Below are 16,603 nucleotides of genomic sequence, written 5' to 3'. Positions count from 1 at the left end.
CGAGGGCCCAGTCTTTGCAGACTGGAGTCAGTCGGTAAGTAGGTGTGAAGTGGTAGTTGGGGAGGAGTGGGTGGGGAAAGGTTCCAGTCTATCCAAACTGGAGTCAGGTTGTGAGTAGGTGTGAAGTGTTGGTTGGGGAGGAGGGGAGGGGGTACCAGGGTTAAGTTTCTGTTTATCGATAATAGATTATCGAAAATATCAAACATTGATAACAGATAACGATTCGGGTCTGAACCCTTCTTCAGACTGATTGTAGGGTGGCGTAATAGTAAGCTGGAAGAGAAAAGAGGCAGGGTAAACTGTGGCATGTAACAGGTGGACGCTGGCAAGGGGGGTCTTCGAGAGGCAGGTGATTGGGAAAAAAAGGCCAGAGATAAGAACAAAAGTTGTGACTTGGGATTGAAAAATTGCAGATAGTGAAGCCCGAGGGAGCAAAGTAGCGGGGGAAGGGGGTAATGGAGAGAATAGTCAATAGCCAATTTAATTGTCATTTGGACCCCTTGAGGTCCAAACGAAATGCTGTTTCTGCAGCCATACATTACAAACAAATAGACCCCAGACACAACATAATTTACATTTTACATAAACATCCATCACATTGCTGTGATGGAAGGCCAAAAAAAAACTTATCTCTCCACTGCACTCTCCCCAAAAGTCAAAGTCAAAGCCCCCGGCTGGCGATGGCGATTGTCCCGCGGCCATTAAAGCCACGCCGGGTGGTGCGAGGTCGCACACCGGGTCTTGATGTTGGAGCCCCCGGCGTGCGCTCGCAGAGTCCCGCGGCCATTCCAAGCCGCGCGGGGCAGTGATGTTAGGCCCCGCTCCAGGAGCTCTTCGACCCCGCAACTCGGGCGGGAGAAGTCGCCGTTGCAGGAGCCCTGAAAAGCGGTCTCCCTCCAGGGACCCGCGGGCTCCCGGTGCCGCCGTCTGCAGACCCGCAGTTGCAGCCTCCGCATCCGCATCAGCAGCAGCAGCAGCAGCAGCAGCGCTCCACCACCGCTCCACCCGCTCTGGACTCGGCCAGCTCCGCGACGGTGAGGTGAGTCGGTACCAGAGTCCCCGGCTTCTTCTGTTGGAGGCCGCTCCTCATTGCAGCCCCAACGACAACTGAGACCCGACAAGAAAAGGTCGGGTCTCCCGTGCAGGGAGTGATTTAAAAGTTACCCCCTCCCCCTCCCACCCCACCCCCCCCCCCCCCCCCCCCCCACAAAACCCCAACAAAAAATAACAAAAACTACATATAAACATAGACAAAAAATAATAAAAACGCGGACGGGCTGCAGAGGCCGCTGCTGACGAGAGTCGCGCCGCCTACCGGAGAAGTTGGTGGTAGTCCAGATGGGATACAGGGATGTTAAGGGGGAGGAAGAGAGGGGTTGGGGATGGGGGAGAAAGGGAGGTGATTTGTGGAGGGGGTTGCAGAGGTTATCAGAAATGGAGACATCAATCTTCATACTGTTGGAGTTGCAAGCTACCCAGGTGAAGTATGAGATCCTATCCAGGAGATTCAGTATAGTTTAGTACCATAGTTAGGAAACATGGTGCCTAGTTGGGAAGCGTGCAGAGAGGACGTTGCCAGGACTCAAGGGCCTGAACTGCAGGGAGAGCTTGGGCAGGCTAGGACTTTATTCCTTGGAGCACAGGAGGGTGAAGGGTGATCTTATAGAGGTGTACAAAATCATGAGAGGAATAGATCAGTTAGATGCACAGACTTTTGCCCAGAATAGGGGAATAGAGAACCAGAAGACATAGGATTAAGGTGAAGGGAGGGGGGAATTTTAATAGGAACCCGAGGGGTACCTATTTTACACAAGGTTGTGGTGGGCGAGTGGAACGAGCTGCCGGAGGAGGTAGTTGAGGAAGGTACGATCACAACGCTTAAGAAACATTTAGAAGGGTAAATGGATAGATTCAGATTCAAAACATTTAGAAGGGTAAATAACGGATAGGTTAGGTTTAGAGGGATATGGGCCCAACGCAGGCAGGTGGGACTAATGTAGACGGGGCATGTTGGTTGGCGAGAGCAAGTTGGTGCGATGGGACTGTTTCCATGCTGTATGACTCATACAGTGGCACATTTATTGACTAAAGCAATGGTGAGATGTTTATCCTTTGCCTGTGTAATCCCAATACCGTGCATGATTTATCAACCAAGAGGATATTCTGACGACCTTGTTTCAAAACTCTCTATCCATTAGTATTGATTCAACCCTGCAGAGGTACTGGAGAGTGCCATCTGACCCCAATTTGTTTGCATTAAACAAATCGACAGCTCCCTCCTAGTGGAAAATACCCTGGCTGAGCTGGCATCATCATTATTGCTGTGCATTTACATTTGTGCTTGCTGCGCATCTTCTGTGCTTCACGCAATATATAGCTAGTTTTTATCCATGCTAATCATACTTTGATGGCTTGAGATCTTTTAGTTTAGTCTAGGTTATTATTATCACGTGTACTGACCGAGGTACAGTGAAAAGCTTTTTTGTAGCAGTAACGTCAGCGAATAAACTGCACATCTACAAAGACTATAGAACAGACTATACAACCAAATGCCACCAATTTTAGTCTAGTTCAATTTAGTTTGGTTTAGTTTATTGCCACATGTACCAAGGTACAATGAAACATTTTTTTGTTGCATGCTCTGAGGTCAGCGGAAAGACTATGCATGATTAGAATCAATCTCCCCACTGTGTACAGATACAGGATAAATGGAATAACATTTAGTGCAAAATAAAGCCCAGTAAAATCCAATTAAGGATAGTCCGAGGGTCTCCAATGAGGTAGGTGGTAGCTCAGGATCACTCTCTAGTTGTTGATAGGGTGGTTCAGTTACCTGATAACAGTTGGGAAGAGACTGTCCGTGATTCTGGAGGTGTGTGTTTCCACAGTTCTGTACCTTTTGCCTGATGAGAGAGGAGAGAATAGCCCTATACCGGTGCTGAGTGAAGACCTCTCTCCTCCATTTTTGTCAATACTGGCTCCAAGGTTAATCTCACTCATCATAAAAATTGGTTTGTCAAGAGTCAAGAGTGTTTTATTGTCATATGTCCCAGATAGGACAATGAAGTTCTTACTTGCTGCAGCACAACAGAATATATATATATATAGTATATAACGGGAAAAAGAAAAGAAATGTTCTGTATGTGTATATACACATGCACACATATTCAATAAATAAACAAATATAGTGCAATAATAATAATAGTTTGTTGTAGTTCATAGCTTATTTGTTGTCGTATTTAATAAATGTCGGGAAGAACCTGGACGTTACAGTTTTCAGGCTCCTGTACCTTCTTCCCAATGGCAATGGTGAAATGAGTGAGTGGCCAGGATGGTGTGGGTCTTTGATGAAGTTGGCTGCCTTTTTCAGGCAGTGACTTCGATAGATCCCTTTGATGGTGGGGCGGTCAAAGCCGGTGATGGACTGGGCAGTGGTCACAACTTTTTGCATTCTTTTCCGCTCCTGGACGTTCAAGTTGCCGAACCAGTCCACGATGCAACCAGTCAGTATGCTCTCCACTGTGCACCTGTAGAAGTTCAGGAGAATCCTCTTTGACATACCGAATCTCTGTGATCTTCTCAGGAAGTAGGATGTGTAGGAAGGAATTGCAGATGCTGGTTTACGTCGGAGGTGGACACAAAATGCTGGAGTAACTCAGAGGGTCAGGCAGGATCAGTGATAAAAGGAGTAGTCGATATTTTGGGTCAGAACCCTTCTTCAGACTTAAAATAGGTGTGGAGGGCAGAAATAAACTGGAGGCGAGAAAAGGCCTGAAGAAATCGAGAGATGATCTGAGGTGGAGCCCATAAAGGTCCATTGTTGGCTGGGGAAGGTGTGATAACAAGAGGGATCTCCATTGAGGTAGCCGGTAGGTGAGGACCATGCTTTAGGTGGTGGTTACCAATTAACAGTAGCTAATTCTGTTTTTTGAGGCTTGGTATTGTTTAAGTTATTCAGCAATTTTTGACTCAAGAATAAGGATCCAGGGACACTGATGGTGGCAATGTGGAAACTCAGCCATTCAACCAGCTCTCCAGCATTGTTTTCAGTGACGTAGGGTCCCGACCTAAAATGTCATGTATCCATGTTCTCCAGAGATGCTGCCTGACCTATTGAGTTACTGCAGCTCTTTGTCCTTTTTTGTTTCAAGTATTTTGTCTATGTTTACACTGGGCTACCATCAGGTTCCAATCAGCTTAATGTAGAATATATTGATCAAGATTTAATACGATGTTCGTATGTCACAACACAGAGCTATTTATTGCCTTCCTCTCTGTGCTTTTGAGTGCTAACCTGGGTTTAAAAATATAAGTTCATACGAGTGTCTTTCCTTTAGCTGCATCTGATGAAATGCTTTCTTGAAAAATCACAAAGGAAAGTGTAATCACTTTTTTTGTAATTACTGAAATTTAGCAAAAATGCACCAACAATGGTGTGAGGCTACAAGATTAATAATGAAAAGTCATTGTTATGTGGTGTATTTCACTTACACTTTAGACCAGTGGTTCCCAACGTGGGGCGTACGCCCCCACAGGGGGGCAATTTGATTTTTAAGGGGGGCAATTTCCACCTAATGTTTTTTTTCTTTTTTTTTTTTACAATTTTTTAGTAATATCTTGCTCAGAACTTTAACTGTCTTTTGTTTATTTCATTTTTCTTTTTCATGGATGTCATGTTCTTTTGAAGCTTGTTTAAACCAAGGTATTGGCGTTTTAAGCTTCTTCAGCTGAAACGGAGTTCACTTTTTAAATGATAAGAATTATGTATCACCACATGGGGGGGGGGCATCAGGATTTTAGAGGTGATTAGGTGGGGCATGGCCAAAAAAAGGTTGGGAACCACTGCTTTAGACTTTATAAATACAGCGCGAAAACAGGCCCTTTGGCCCACCGAGTCCATACTGATCATCGACCCCCATGCATTAACACTATTCTACACACTGTGGACAATTTACAATTTTCACCAAAGCCAATTAATCTACAAACCTGTACATCTTTGGAGCGTGGGAGGAAACCGGAGCATCCGGAAGAGGTCCACATGGACACAGGGAGAATGTAGAAACTCCACACATACAGCACCCATCGTCAGGATCGAACCCGGTCTCTGGCGCTGTGAGGCAGCAACTCCACCGCTTTACCACTGTGCCGCCCTGTTTTTTTAATTGGGAATCTAAATATTTAAATACTTTAGATATTTATTGCCATAATGTTAAAGAAAACAGAAAAAGTTATTGCATCTTTGGAGATTGGAGGCTGTCTTTTGAGGGTTGACTTCAAATGTGTCATCTACCACGTGTACTTTCACGCATGTGTTTAAAACAGGAATTTTCTCCCTTTCCACAGAGAGCACAGATCGGTGTGGCACCACTGACCATCACGTTAGTACGCGAGGAGGTGATTGACTTCTCCAAGCCCTTTATGAGCCTGGGCATTTCCATCATGATCAAGAAGCCCCAGAAGTCCAAGCCCGGCGTCTTCTCCTTCCTTGACCCGCTGGCGTACGAGATTTGGATGTGCATCGTCTTCGCCTACATCGGAGTCAGCGTGGTCCTCTTCCTGGTCAGCAGGTTCAGCCCGTACGAGTGGCACACGGAAGAACCGGAAGATGGACAAGATGAAGCGTCGAGTGACCAACCTCCCAATGAGTTTGGCATTTTTAACAGTCTTTGGTTTTCACTGGGTGCCTTTATGCAGCAAGGATGCGATATTTCGCCAAGGTTGGTCACTTATCTATTAACTCTGTGCATTTTATGGTCAAGCCTGATGCCATGGTGCATATACATTACCTTTTCTAGCCTCAATATAAGAATACCCTTTCTAAAATTCATTTGAATGCTTCCACAAACGGTAAGGATCGAAGAAAAAAATGATTGCGCTTTTTATATTCATAGATAAGTGAAATGTGCGAATGACCTTGAAATTATAATTTACGGATTTCTGCACGTAACTTATATACACCATGAGTAGACCGTAAAATGCATAAAGTTATGCTGATCTTGTCCCCTTGGAGGACTACCGTGTGTTTGCTGCATACCTTATTTTACGGTCAATCGTCCAGGTGTATATAAAATTCCATTGTTTTCCCATATGCACCCTTATCTGAAACAGAAAAAAATCTAAATTGAACCCTAATAACAAAGTATTTTGTTGAGTAACTTTTCATTTCTCAGGAAAGAAAGTGCTCACTTTGGACTATATGTCAATACAGATCTCTAATATATATAAAATGTTTACCTTTGAATAGACATTTCTATCAACATTTTCCATTATGATTTTCTATTGCGGCATTTATAATGGAAACGGCATATGTAATCTTGTTACACTGTAACTACACATATTTTGATGGAGGCAGAATTCACATTAACTCCCAGTGAAATCTACTTTGTATTGATATATTTTTACAAAGAAAATTTATCCTTTTCAATGTTAATAAAAACATTATAGAGCTGTAAAATGATATAACAAACTAGGTCCCAGTGAAAAATGTACTGTTTCCGAATGTGCGGAGTACACACAAAATAATGTAGATGGCAACTATTCTAAGACTAATAAAGATATAGACAATGATGCATTTGTGAGAGGATGGTTCCAAAGCTATGGGCAAGGGCCACAGAGGGATTATTGTATTCAAAGACTAGAGGATATATATAGGGGCAACATTTAAAGGAAGACAGACTGAGTAGCATCTCAGGAGAAAAGGAATACTGTAGGTGATGTTTCGGGTCAAGACTGTTCTTCAGACTATTTCTGAAGTCTGACGAAGGGTCTCGACCCAAAATCACTTCTTCCTTTTCTCCAGAGATGCTGCTGATCCGCTGAGTTACTCCAGCATTTTGTTTATTTCATCGGTGTAAACCACCATCTGCAGTTCCTTCCTACACAAAGTTTAAAGGAGATGTGCAGAACATGTTTTTTACGTACAGTGGTAGGTGCATCGAATGCACTGCCAAGGGTGGTGGTGGAGACAGCTACGAATATGGCATTTAGGGGGGGTTTCGACGGGCATGTGGATATGCAGGGAATGGAGGGATATGGATCATGCGCAGACAGATGAGATTAGTTCATCTTGGCTTCATGTTTGACACAGATATTGTGGGTTGAAGAACCTGTTCTTGTGCTGTACTGTTGTATGTATTCATGCTGACCAGTGTACAGATTGTAAAATTGAATCAAGGTCTCAGGAAATTCATCGATTGTATTTAGAAGGAACAAATTTCAGACTTACGGTTCAGATATGTCAAAAAGCTTCTGGTTTCTATGACACCATTCTGTTTTGTACGACCAGACTCATGTTCCTTCAACTCAACTGGCTGGATTTGTGCGTTCAGATATAGATTCCCAATTAATCGATGTTGGTGTGAAAGGGAAATGAATAAGACAGAACAATCAACAATGAAGATCAACCCTTTATTTATGATGGTCAAAAACAAAATGGCGGAGGAACTCTACATCAACGGAGGGAATGGACAGGTTACGTTTTGTGGTCGGGACACTTCTTCGGACTTCTGCAGTCTGAGGAATGGTTCTAACCCGCACCATCTCCTGCCCATTCCCACCACAAATGCTGCCTGACCCGTTAAGTTCCTCCTTTGTGTTTTTCTCAATATTCCAGCACTTGCAATTTCTTGTGTCTCCATTTTATTGACGCTGTTTTGACTGTGGGTTGCCTACATAATATATGGAAGTTAATAGGAATAATATGTAAAGTAAAAATAGACAAGGTTGCTGGAATCTGGAGCGAAAAGCAAACCGCTGGAGGAACTCAGCAGGTCATGCAGCATTTGTCAGCAGATGTTGCTCAACTCACTGATTCCACCAGCAGTGTGTTTTCCGGTTGAAATAAAATAACATTGAAATAACTCAGCAGGACAGGCAGAATTTCTAAAGAGGGAAACAGAACTCATGTTTCAAATCAATAACATGGGAATTTGGAAACGGAGCAGCAAAGGCCATTTGGCCCTTTGAACCTGCTCCACCATTTAAGATGCTCATGACAAGGATGGCACAGTGGCACAGTGATAGAGTTGCCGCCTTACAGTGCCAGAGACCCGAGTTCGATCCTGACCACGGGTGCTGTCCATGCGGAGTTTGTACATTCTCCCTGTGATCACATGGGTTTTCACCGGGCGCCCCAGTTTCCTCCCACACTCCAAAGACGTGCAGGTTTGTAGACTTCTGTTAATTGTAAATAGTCCCTAGTGAGTATATTATCTATTATCTAGTGAGTATATTAGTTGTTAATTGTACTAGTGAGTATATTATCTGTTAATTGTAAATAGTCCTAGTGAATATAGGATAGTGCTAGTGTGCGGAGTGATTGCTGGTCGGTGGGGACCTGTTGGGCCGAAGGGCCTGTATCTCTAAAGTAGTAATCAATAATACGGAATATTATATACGCCAGAGCAGATCACTACTTTGATTCAGCCTCATTCACAAGAGTACAGTTACAGGTGAACACAGAAAAAATAAATCCATTCCCCAGAAATAGTTCGAGAACAGGCTGCCAGGCTAATGCCAGCACTAAAGAACCTAAAAGGTAAGTTTAGAGGCTTTCATTGATGAAAGTCAATGTACAAGGGAAACTAATGGATGGAATGAAAAAGATTAATCTCAAGTTCTGACCACGTTGAATGGCAGCTGCAGGATAAAGGGAAAGAGATAGAGAAAGATAAAGGACTAAGAGTGATTAATACCTGGAATAGTCCTGCCTTTACTGCTACAGAGGCAAAAACCCCAGGGTTACCGCAGTAATAACAGAAGCTGCAGCAATGAATCACCGTTCTCAGGGGAGGGATGAGCGGAATAGCCTCTTATATCATTTTATTCCAGTCATCCATCAGTGCCATAGTCCACATTAATTAAAAGCATGTGTTTGGTTAATCGGCAATGCCATCTGACAATTAATTTAGGATTATATATGTCAGCACCTCTTTTTTAAGGTAAAACCATGATTCATAAATCCTATGATACTGCAGGGTTTGTACATTCTTCCAAAAGGAAGTGAGATTGGACAGATAATAGCTGGGAGATAGAAGCTATGCACTGCAAATCTGCCTCATGAGAACGCTGCACCTTATATGTTAGAGTTGAGATTCATTGTAATATTGCAGCTGTTTAGGACTTTGGTAACGATGAGGTGTGGCAGCGGGAACAGTGAGGCATCAGTCCAGTGACTTGTGCTGAATATTACTCGTTCCTCCCCCACTAGTCATCCTACTAGTTTCACTGTCATCCTGCTAAGTTTCACTGTTCGCACCAACTCGTTATCACCTCTTCCACAACCAACAATGGACCATTATAGGCTCTACCTTTCCTTGATCATCCTTGCTGACCTGGCTTTGTTCGTTTCATACCTTTCCTTCTTTAGTTGTCTGTACCTTTTCATACCTCTAGTTTCCCTCTCCCCTGACTCTCAGTCTGAAGAAGGGTCTTGATCCGAAATGTTACTTATACCTTTTCGCCAGAGATGCTGCCTGACCCACTGAATTACTCCAGCTTTATGTGTCTATCTTCAGTGTAAACCAGCATCTGTAGTTCATTCCTACACATTCTCATTAAAAGACAATCTATCGTGCAGTTTTGAGATCAGCTAAGGAAGGCTGAACTGACAACTGAATTCTGACCTTCCTATTTTCTCCATCACTGGCTCAGCGGTAGAGTTGCTGTCTTACAGCGCCAGAGACCCGGGTTCGATCCTGACTACGGATGCTGGCTGTACGGAGTTTGTACGTTCTCCACGTGACCGTGTGGGTGGGGAATGGAGGGTTAAAGATCACATGTGGTCAGAGAAAATTAGTTTAACTCTGCGTCATGTTCGGCACAGACATTGTGGGCTGAAGGGCCTGTCCCTGGGCTGTACCTTTTATACTATGCACTTCAAGAATAAGCTCAGAATTGAATGTGTTGTATAAAAAACAAGTTCCTTCACTCTTTACTCATTGTGTGCTCACGTTGCCGGGAGGGTTGAACTGATTTGGTGGAGGGGGTGGTTACACAAAAAAGCTGGAGAAACTCAGCGGGTGCAGCAGCATCTATGGAGCGAAGGAAATAGGCAACGTTTCGGGCCGAAACCCTTCTTCAGACTGGGGGGGGGGGGGGGTGGGTGGGGACAAGAAAGGGAAAAGGAGGAGTAGCCAGAAGGCTGGGGGATGGGAGGAGACAGCAGGGGGGCTGAGGAAGGGGAGGAGACAGCAAGGACTAACAAAATTGGGAGAATTCGATGTTCATGCCCCCGGGGTGCAGACTCCCCAAACGGAATATGGGGTGCTGGAGGGTGGAGGGGGTGGGTGGGCAGTGGCATTGGGAAACATAGCGGCAACACAGCTTGAGCGGAGAAAAATATGGAGGATAAATCAAGCAAGTCCAGTGGGCATAATGGACAGAGATGGGTTAGGGAGAATGGGACGGCTGGCAGGCTCCACTGCATTTACTTAAATGCACAGAGAAAAAGAGGCAGGTCGGATGAGCTTCGAGCACGGATCAGAACTGGGAAATTCAGGCTATAGTAATTTCAGACATGATGGAGGGGGTTGGGAAGAGTAGGAGGATTCGCACCACTTATGGAAGTACTTGGAGAGGATTTTCCGAGGTGGACTTATTGGTGGAATTTAGGAATAAGGCTGTGATAATGATGCTGCTGGGGTTACATCCCCCCCCCCCCGGAATTAGAAAATTGAATAGTACAGCACAAGAACAGGCCCTTCGGCCCATAGTATCTGGGCCGAACATGATACCAAGAACATCTCTTATCTGCCTGCACATGTTCAAAGGTTCCAGCAGCAGAATCAGGCCATTTGCACCATCAAATCTACTCTGCCATTCAATCATGGCTGATTTATCTTTCCCTCTCAACCCCATTGCCCTGCCTTCTCCCCATAATCCCTGACACCAGTACTAATCACAAACTACCTCTTGGAGACTATAGTTACTAATCACATAACCCATATCGTGCCATTCCCTGCATATCCATATACCTATCCAAAAACACTGCATGCCAATGACACTATTCGAGGAACAGATGCAGGTGCAGGAGCAGAAGGGGTTATACTAGTGGGGGATTTTAACTTTTCCAATATTGACTGGGATTGCCTTAGTGCAAGGATCTAAATAGGGCAGCATTTGTTAACAGGGGCAGCACAGTGGCACAACAGTAGAGCTGCTGCCTCATACGACAGAGACCCGGGTTCAATCTAGAAAGAGAGATGTGGAGATGATATTATGTGTAAAAAAAAAAACTAGAGGTCATGTATAAAAATAAGGAGTCATCCCTTTGAGACAGATGAGGGAATCTCTTTTCTCTCAGAGGGTTGTGAAACAGTCTGTGAATATTATTAAGGCAGAAGCAGATGGATAAGCAAGGGGCGATAGATTAGCACAGGTAGATGGGAACAGAGACCTAAGGTTACAATCAGATCAGCCACGATCATATTAAATGACAGAAAATGCTTCGGGGGCTGACTGATCTATTCCCGCTTCTACTGTCCGTGTACAGTTTGTACGTTCTCCTCGTGACCAAGGGGGTTTTCTCTGGGCGCTCCGGTTTCCTCCCACACTCCAAAGATGCACAGTTTTGTAGGTTAATTGGCTTCTATGAATTGTAGTTTGTCCCTAGTGTGTAGGGTAGTGCAAATGTCCGGGTGATCGCCGATTGGCCCGGACATGGTGGACCGAAGGGCCTGTTTCCACAATGTATCTAAAGTCTAAAGTTCCCCGAAAGGGGTAACACTGGTCGACCCTCAACTATCTTCAATCGGTCTTTACTGGACTTTGCCTTGCATTACATGTTATTCCCTTTATCATGTATCTGTACACTGTGGATGGCTCGATTGTAATCATGTATAATCTTCCTTCTGACTGGTTAGCATGCAACAAAAAAGCTTTTCACTGTACCTCAGTACACGTGACAATAAATTGAACTAAACTAAACATCACATCGTCAACTATGTGGCTGCATTGAAGAGAGTGCAGAAGGGACTCGTCAGAATTTTGCCTGCTTTTATTATTACCATTACCATTATCATCCTTTATTGTCATCTTGCTAAGCAACAGTTGTACAGTGCAAAATGAAGAGACGTTTCCCAGGGAATACCGGAGCATCGCACATAAAAACTTAAACATTTCACGCATAAAATTTTAAAAAACGATAAAAAAACAATCCAGTTCCTGATAAAACAGTACGAATAGTTAAATAAAAATGCAGGTAAAAACAGCAACATTAAAAATACAAGTAAAAACAAGTAAAAAAAATAACATTCGAGGACTTTGGTTAAGGGGAGAGTTTGGAAAGCCTGTGATTGTTTTCCCCCGACCAGTGGAGGCTGAGGGGTAACCCAATAGATACAGGTAATAATAATAATAATAATAATCTTATTTATATAGCACATTTTTAGTCAACTTGCATTGACCCCAAAGTGCTTCACATAATTACATTACATTTTACACACAGGCAAAGGTGGGTGAAGTGTCTTGCCCCAAGGACACAACGACAGTATGCACTAAAGTTATAAAGTTATAAGATGCTTAAATAGGGTACATAGAATCTTTTGCCATGGTAGGGTATTGCACTAGAGACATTATAGAGGAGAATTATGGGGAATTATTCACTCAGCAGAAATATCATTACAAGGAGAGATCAGCTAGCCTGTAGATGTTTTCTTTGGAGCAAACAGAAACAGGAGAGATTTTAATTGAGATGGGTCAAATGATAACATTTCCTGGATGGCTAACATGCTGGACCCATTATCGTCAGCAAAAGGGATAGTAATTGGAAGATGTTGACTTAGATTAATTGGTTAAAGGATTAGAGCAGAATTAAATTAAAAAGATTCATTAGAGAGTTTGTGATGCTGTGGAACTCATTGTCCATAGGAATGGTTGAGGCAGGAACCCTAACCCAAATGCTCAAGTATCTAGATGAGCATTTGAAGAGACATAGCGACAAGACTGTGAACCAAGAACTAGGAAGGAGATAAACCAGGATAGTATCCATGGCTAGGAAGGAACTGCAGGTGTTGGTTTAAACCGAAGATAGACACAAAATGCTGGAGTAACTCAGCAGGACAGGCAGCATCTCTGGCTGACAGATACATAATGTGCAAACTGGCTTCCTCCTGTGCTGGTCTGGTTACCAACCACCTGCCAGGCTTTGTACCGTCACCACCTTTTTTACCCCTTACAAAAAAGGGACCTGATCCAAAACATCGTCCATCTACTCGCTCCACTGATGCTGCCTGACCTACTGATTTACTCCAGCACTTTGTGTTTGCTTTAATATTACTGTGACTGCAGTTCCTTAGGTCTCTGTCTTGCATCAGATTTGGAAGTGACTTTATTGTTTAGTTCACAGGCCTGAATGAGTATCGGTAATCAAACCTAGCACATTAGTTTTTCATGAATACAGAATTATTTTTAAATTGGAAGTTGTTTAGGATAAAGCAATTGATTTTCAATCCTGTTAAGAAAATGCTGGGTCTGCAATGTATTATTATCTATTTTATGATAACTCGCTTGTATAAACATATTGAGGACATTTTGAGAAGTTCGGAAAAATGGTATTTGCAAGTTTAATTTATTTTTAGGAAACTGAAACATCGCAGCAGTTGCTGAAGTTTGTATATTTAGCCTTTTTTTTCCAAATTCCTGCTCTAGTATTTTTCTAAACCAGATACCTATTGGTGTTAAAGTTATTTTGAAAATGATTTTGAAACTTTAAATTATAGTCTGTGGTGAAGAGTGAAAATCTCCCAAGGCCTTTGTAAAACATAGCTTGGTAGTACATAAAATGTGTACTAGCATTGAATGTCAATTTAATATCTTCAAAATTCGTAGAATAATGTCGTTTAATTTTGTTTAGTTTAGTTTAGAGATACAGCGAGGAAATAGGCCTTTCGGCACAGTGGGTCTGCACCAACCAGCGATCCATGTACACTAACACCATCCTACACACTAGGGACAATTTAGAATTCTTACCAAAGCCAATTAACCTACAAACTGATACGTCTTTGGAATGAGGAAACCAGAACACCCAGAGAAAACCAACACGGCCACGGGGAAAAGGTACAAACTTTGTGCAGAAAGCACCCATGGTCAGACTCAAACCTGGGTCTCTGCCGTTGTAAGGCCACCCCCTTAATGGCCATATATTTCTGACTGCGTTACATCTTACACTGCAGGTGCTTTTTGGAAAATGAGTCAGATTGCCAACCCATTCATTTCAATAGTTGGTAAATAATGGATGGTTTCTCCTGCCATCTTCTAGTAAGCTACACACTGCCCGCCAGGAGCATTTATCCTTCCTCACGCCAGCTGAGCATTCGAGCGCCGAATATTTCACGCCAGAATGTTTTTGCTGTGTATTTTCTGTACTGAGGGATGTTAAGTACCAGAGAGTAGAATACTTTCTTTCTTACACTGAAAGGGGTCAGGAGTGAGTGCACTATCAGAGGTGAGGAAAAGCTTTCTCAGCTAAATCTAGAGAACATGCTTTAATCCCCAACCTGCGAAAAAAAAACTGCATCGGGCAATTACTACACCGTGTTACCATTAATTTAAAAAACAGTTCTGTGTGATTGAGACAACATAAAATAGATGGGAAATGTAAACCACCACAAACAATACCATGCAATCACCTTACGTTTACACCTACAAAGTTAATTGCTTTCTTATCTTCTGCTGGAAAACCAGGGAAATGTTAGAAGCATTCACTCAATAAATCATCGACCCTAGTTTTTAGGCTAACCTGTAAAAAAAATCTCTCAAGGTTAACACTATTGCAGTAAGTGATTGGTGCGATTAGCAAGTTTTAAATTGTGAATATCATTTTTTAATAGGTAAGGAACAAAGACAAACATTTTGTCCATTCCAGATTATACATCACAATCAGTTACTTATTTGTTCATAAATCAATGCACAAAGCTGTGTATGTGGCTGTCAGCCCATGCTCCCATTATAGAGCTTGCAGCTGCAAGAGATCTTTCTATTAGTCTCCATTGAATGCACATCTGTGCTCCTTTGGAGTCGGATCTCTATCAAAATTTAGTCTATCACGTGGTGTAGCCAAATTGTTAAGGCATTCATAACCTTGGCTTCCGAAGAGAACCAGCTTTATTTTAATTTCTTGTGTGTTTTGTCAACCGATTTACAAAACCATTGACGAATTAAGGGTATTTGTTAGAATGGCTTCTAAGCATCCCGTTTTAATTTGCGATGTACTTTTTTGAAACCACTTCCTGCCTCTTGTAAAATTTCCGTAGTTCAGAAAGTAAGGGACGAATCCCGGGTCAATTATTCAGAATGCAAATTGAGAAGCAGGCAGCTGCATGCACACAATGCCATAACATACAGTCTGATGGCTTTTATTCATTGTTTAAAATACAGTGATAAAATTCTGTTAGTGCATCCAGGTTATCATCTCAATGCTTTTTTTTGTCAACAGACTGCCATGGTCTGGACTGCACTCACAGGCAACCCTCTGCCTTAAAATCAGTTCAGGATCGTCTCATTGACTAGAGTTAGGTCCTCACCTCCCACTACCTCATTGGAGACCTTTAAAATAACATTAATCAGAATGAAATAAAAAGGAACTGCAGATCAAAGATAGACAATAAATGCTGGAGTAACTCAGCAGGTCAGGCAGCATCTCTGGAGAAAATGGATAGGTGAGGTTTCGGGTAGGGACCCTGTACAGACTGATTGTAGTTGGGAAAGTGGGGGAAAAAACTGGCAGCGAAAATTAGAAAATAGTACAAATCGGGGCCGGCAACAGATAACCTCAGGCAAGGAGGTTCCCTGATAGACTGACTGTTGGCTGGATATAGCTGTGAGCACTAGAAGATCACATCATTACGAACTGGCTAACTAACTTTAAGTGGGGGAGGGAGGTGTTTTTCGAAGTTTAATTAAAATGTATCTTTAATCGGACTTTATCAAACTCCAATGTTATACCTTGCACTGAATGTTGCACCTTTATCATTTATTTATGCACTGTGGACGGCTTGATTGTATTCTTTTCACTGACTGGATACCACACAAACAAAACTTTTACTGTACCTCGGTACACATATCAGTAATAAACTAATCTAAACTAAACTGAGTGACTGGGTGTAGTTAACTTTGGGGTGGCACAGTCGTGCAACAGCTGTATCACTGCCTTGCAGCACCAGACACTCTGGTTTGATCCTGACAACGGGTGCTGTCTGTACAGTGTTTGTACATTCTCCCCGTGATCACTTGGGTTTTCTCCAGGTGCTCCAGCTTCCTCCCGCACTCCAAAAACATACAGGTTTGTAGGTTAATTGGCTCCTGTAAATTGTTCCTAGTGTGTAGGATGGAACTAGTGTTTGGGTGATCAGTGGTCGATGGGGACTCAGTGGGTTGAAGGGTCTGCTTCCACGCTGTAGCTCTAAAATTAAAACTGCATATTCAATCTGCTTTAGCTCAATAGAAAGGAAATGAGCCGATGTTAGCTTGGGAGAGATATTGGCATAGGTGCTGTCGACTTTGGAGAGGTGTTGGAATGGGTTCTGGGGCTGAGGAGGGTTAAGATCTTGTAAACATCCACGGACATTGAGTAAGAATCAGACGCGCTGCAGTGATTGTCGAATTA

At 43.0% G+C, this 16,603-nt stretch overlaps 1 protein-coding gene across 4 annotated transcripts in view; it reads left to right on the top strand.

The window, feature by feature from the left end:
- Nucleotides 1-16,603, top strand: part of LOC129698140 (glutamate receptor 4) — a 187,811-nt gene that overhangs the window by 152,168 nt on the left and 19,040 nt on the right. For all 4 annotated transcript variants that reach the window (XM_055637047.1, XM_055637045.1, XM_055637044.1 and 1 more), the window contains exon 11: nt 5,344-5,717. In XM_055637047.1, the coding sequence (XP_055493022.1) occupies nt 5,344-5,717 (374 nt within the window). The remainder of the gene's footprint in view (nt 1-5,343; nt 5,718-16,603) is intronic.

This window comes from Leucoraja erinacea, chromosome 6 (genome assembly GCF_028641065.1).
Source record: "Leucoraja erinacea ecotype New England chromosome 6, Leri_hhj_1, whole genome shotgun sequence".
Classification (NCBI taxonomy): domain Eukaryota; kingdom Metazoa; phylum Chordata; class Chondrichthyes; order Rajiformes; family Rajidae; genus Leucoraja; species Leucoraja erinaceus.
Note: the sequence above shows the minus strand (reverse complement) of the source record. Positions and strands in the feature narration are given on the sequence as shown.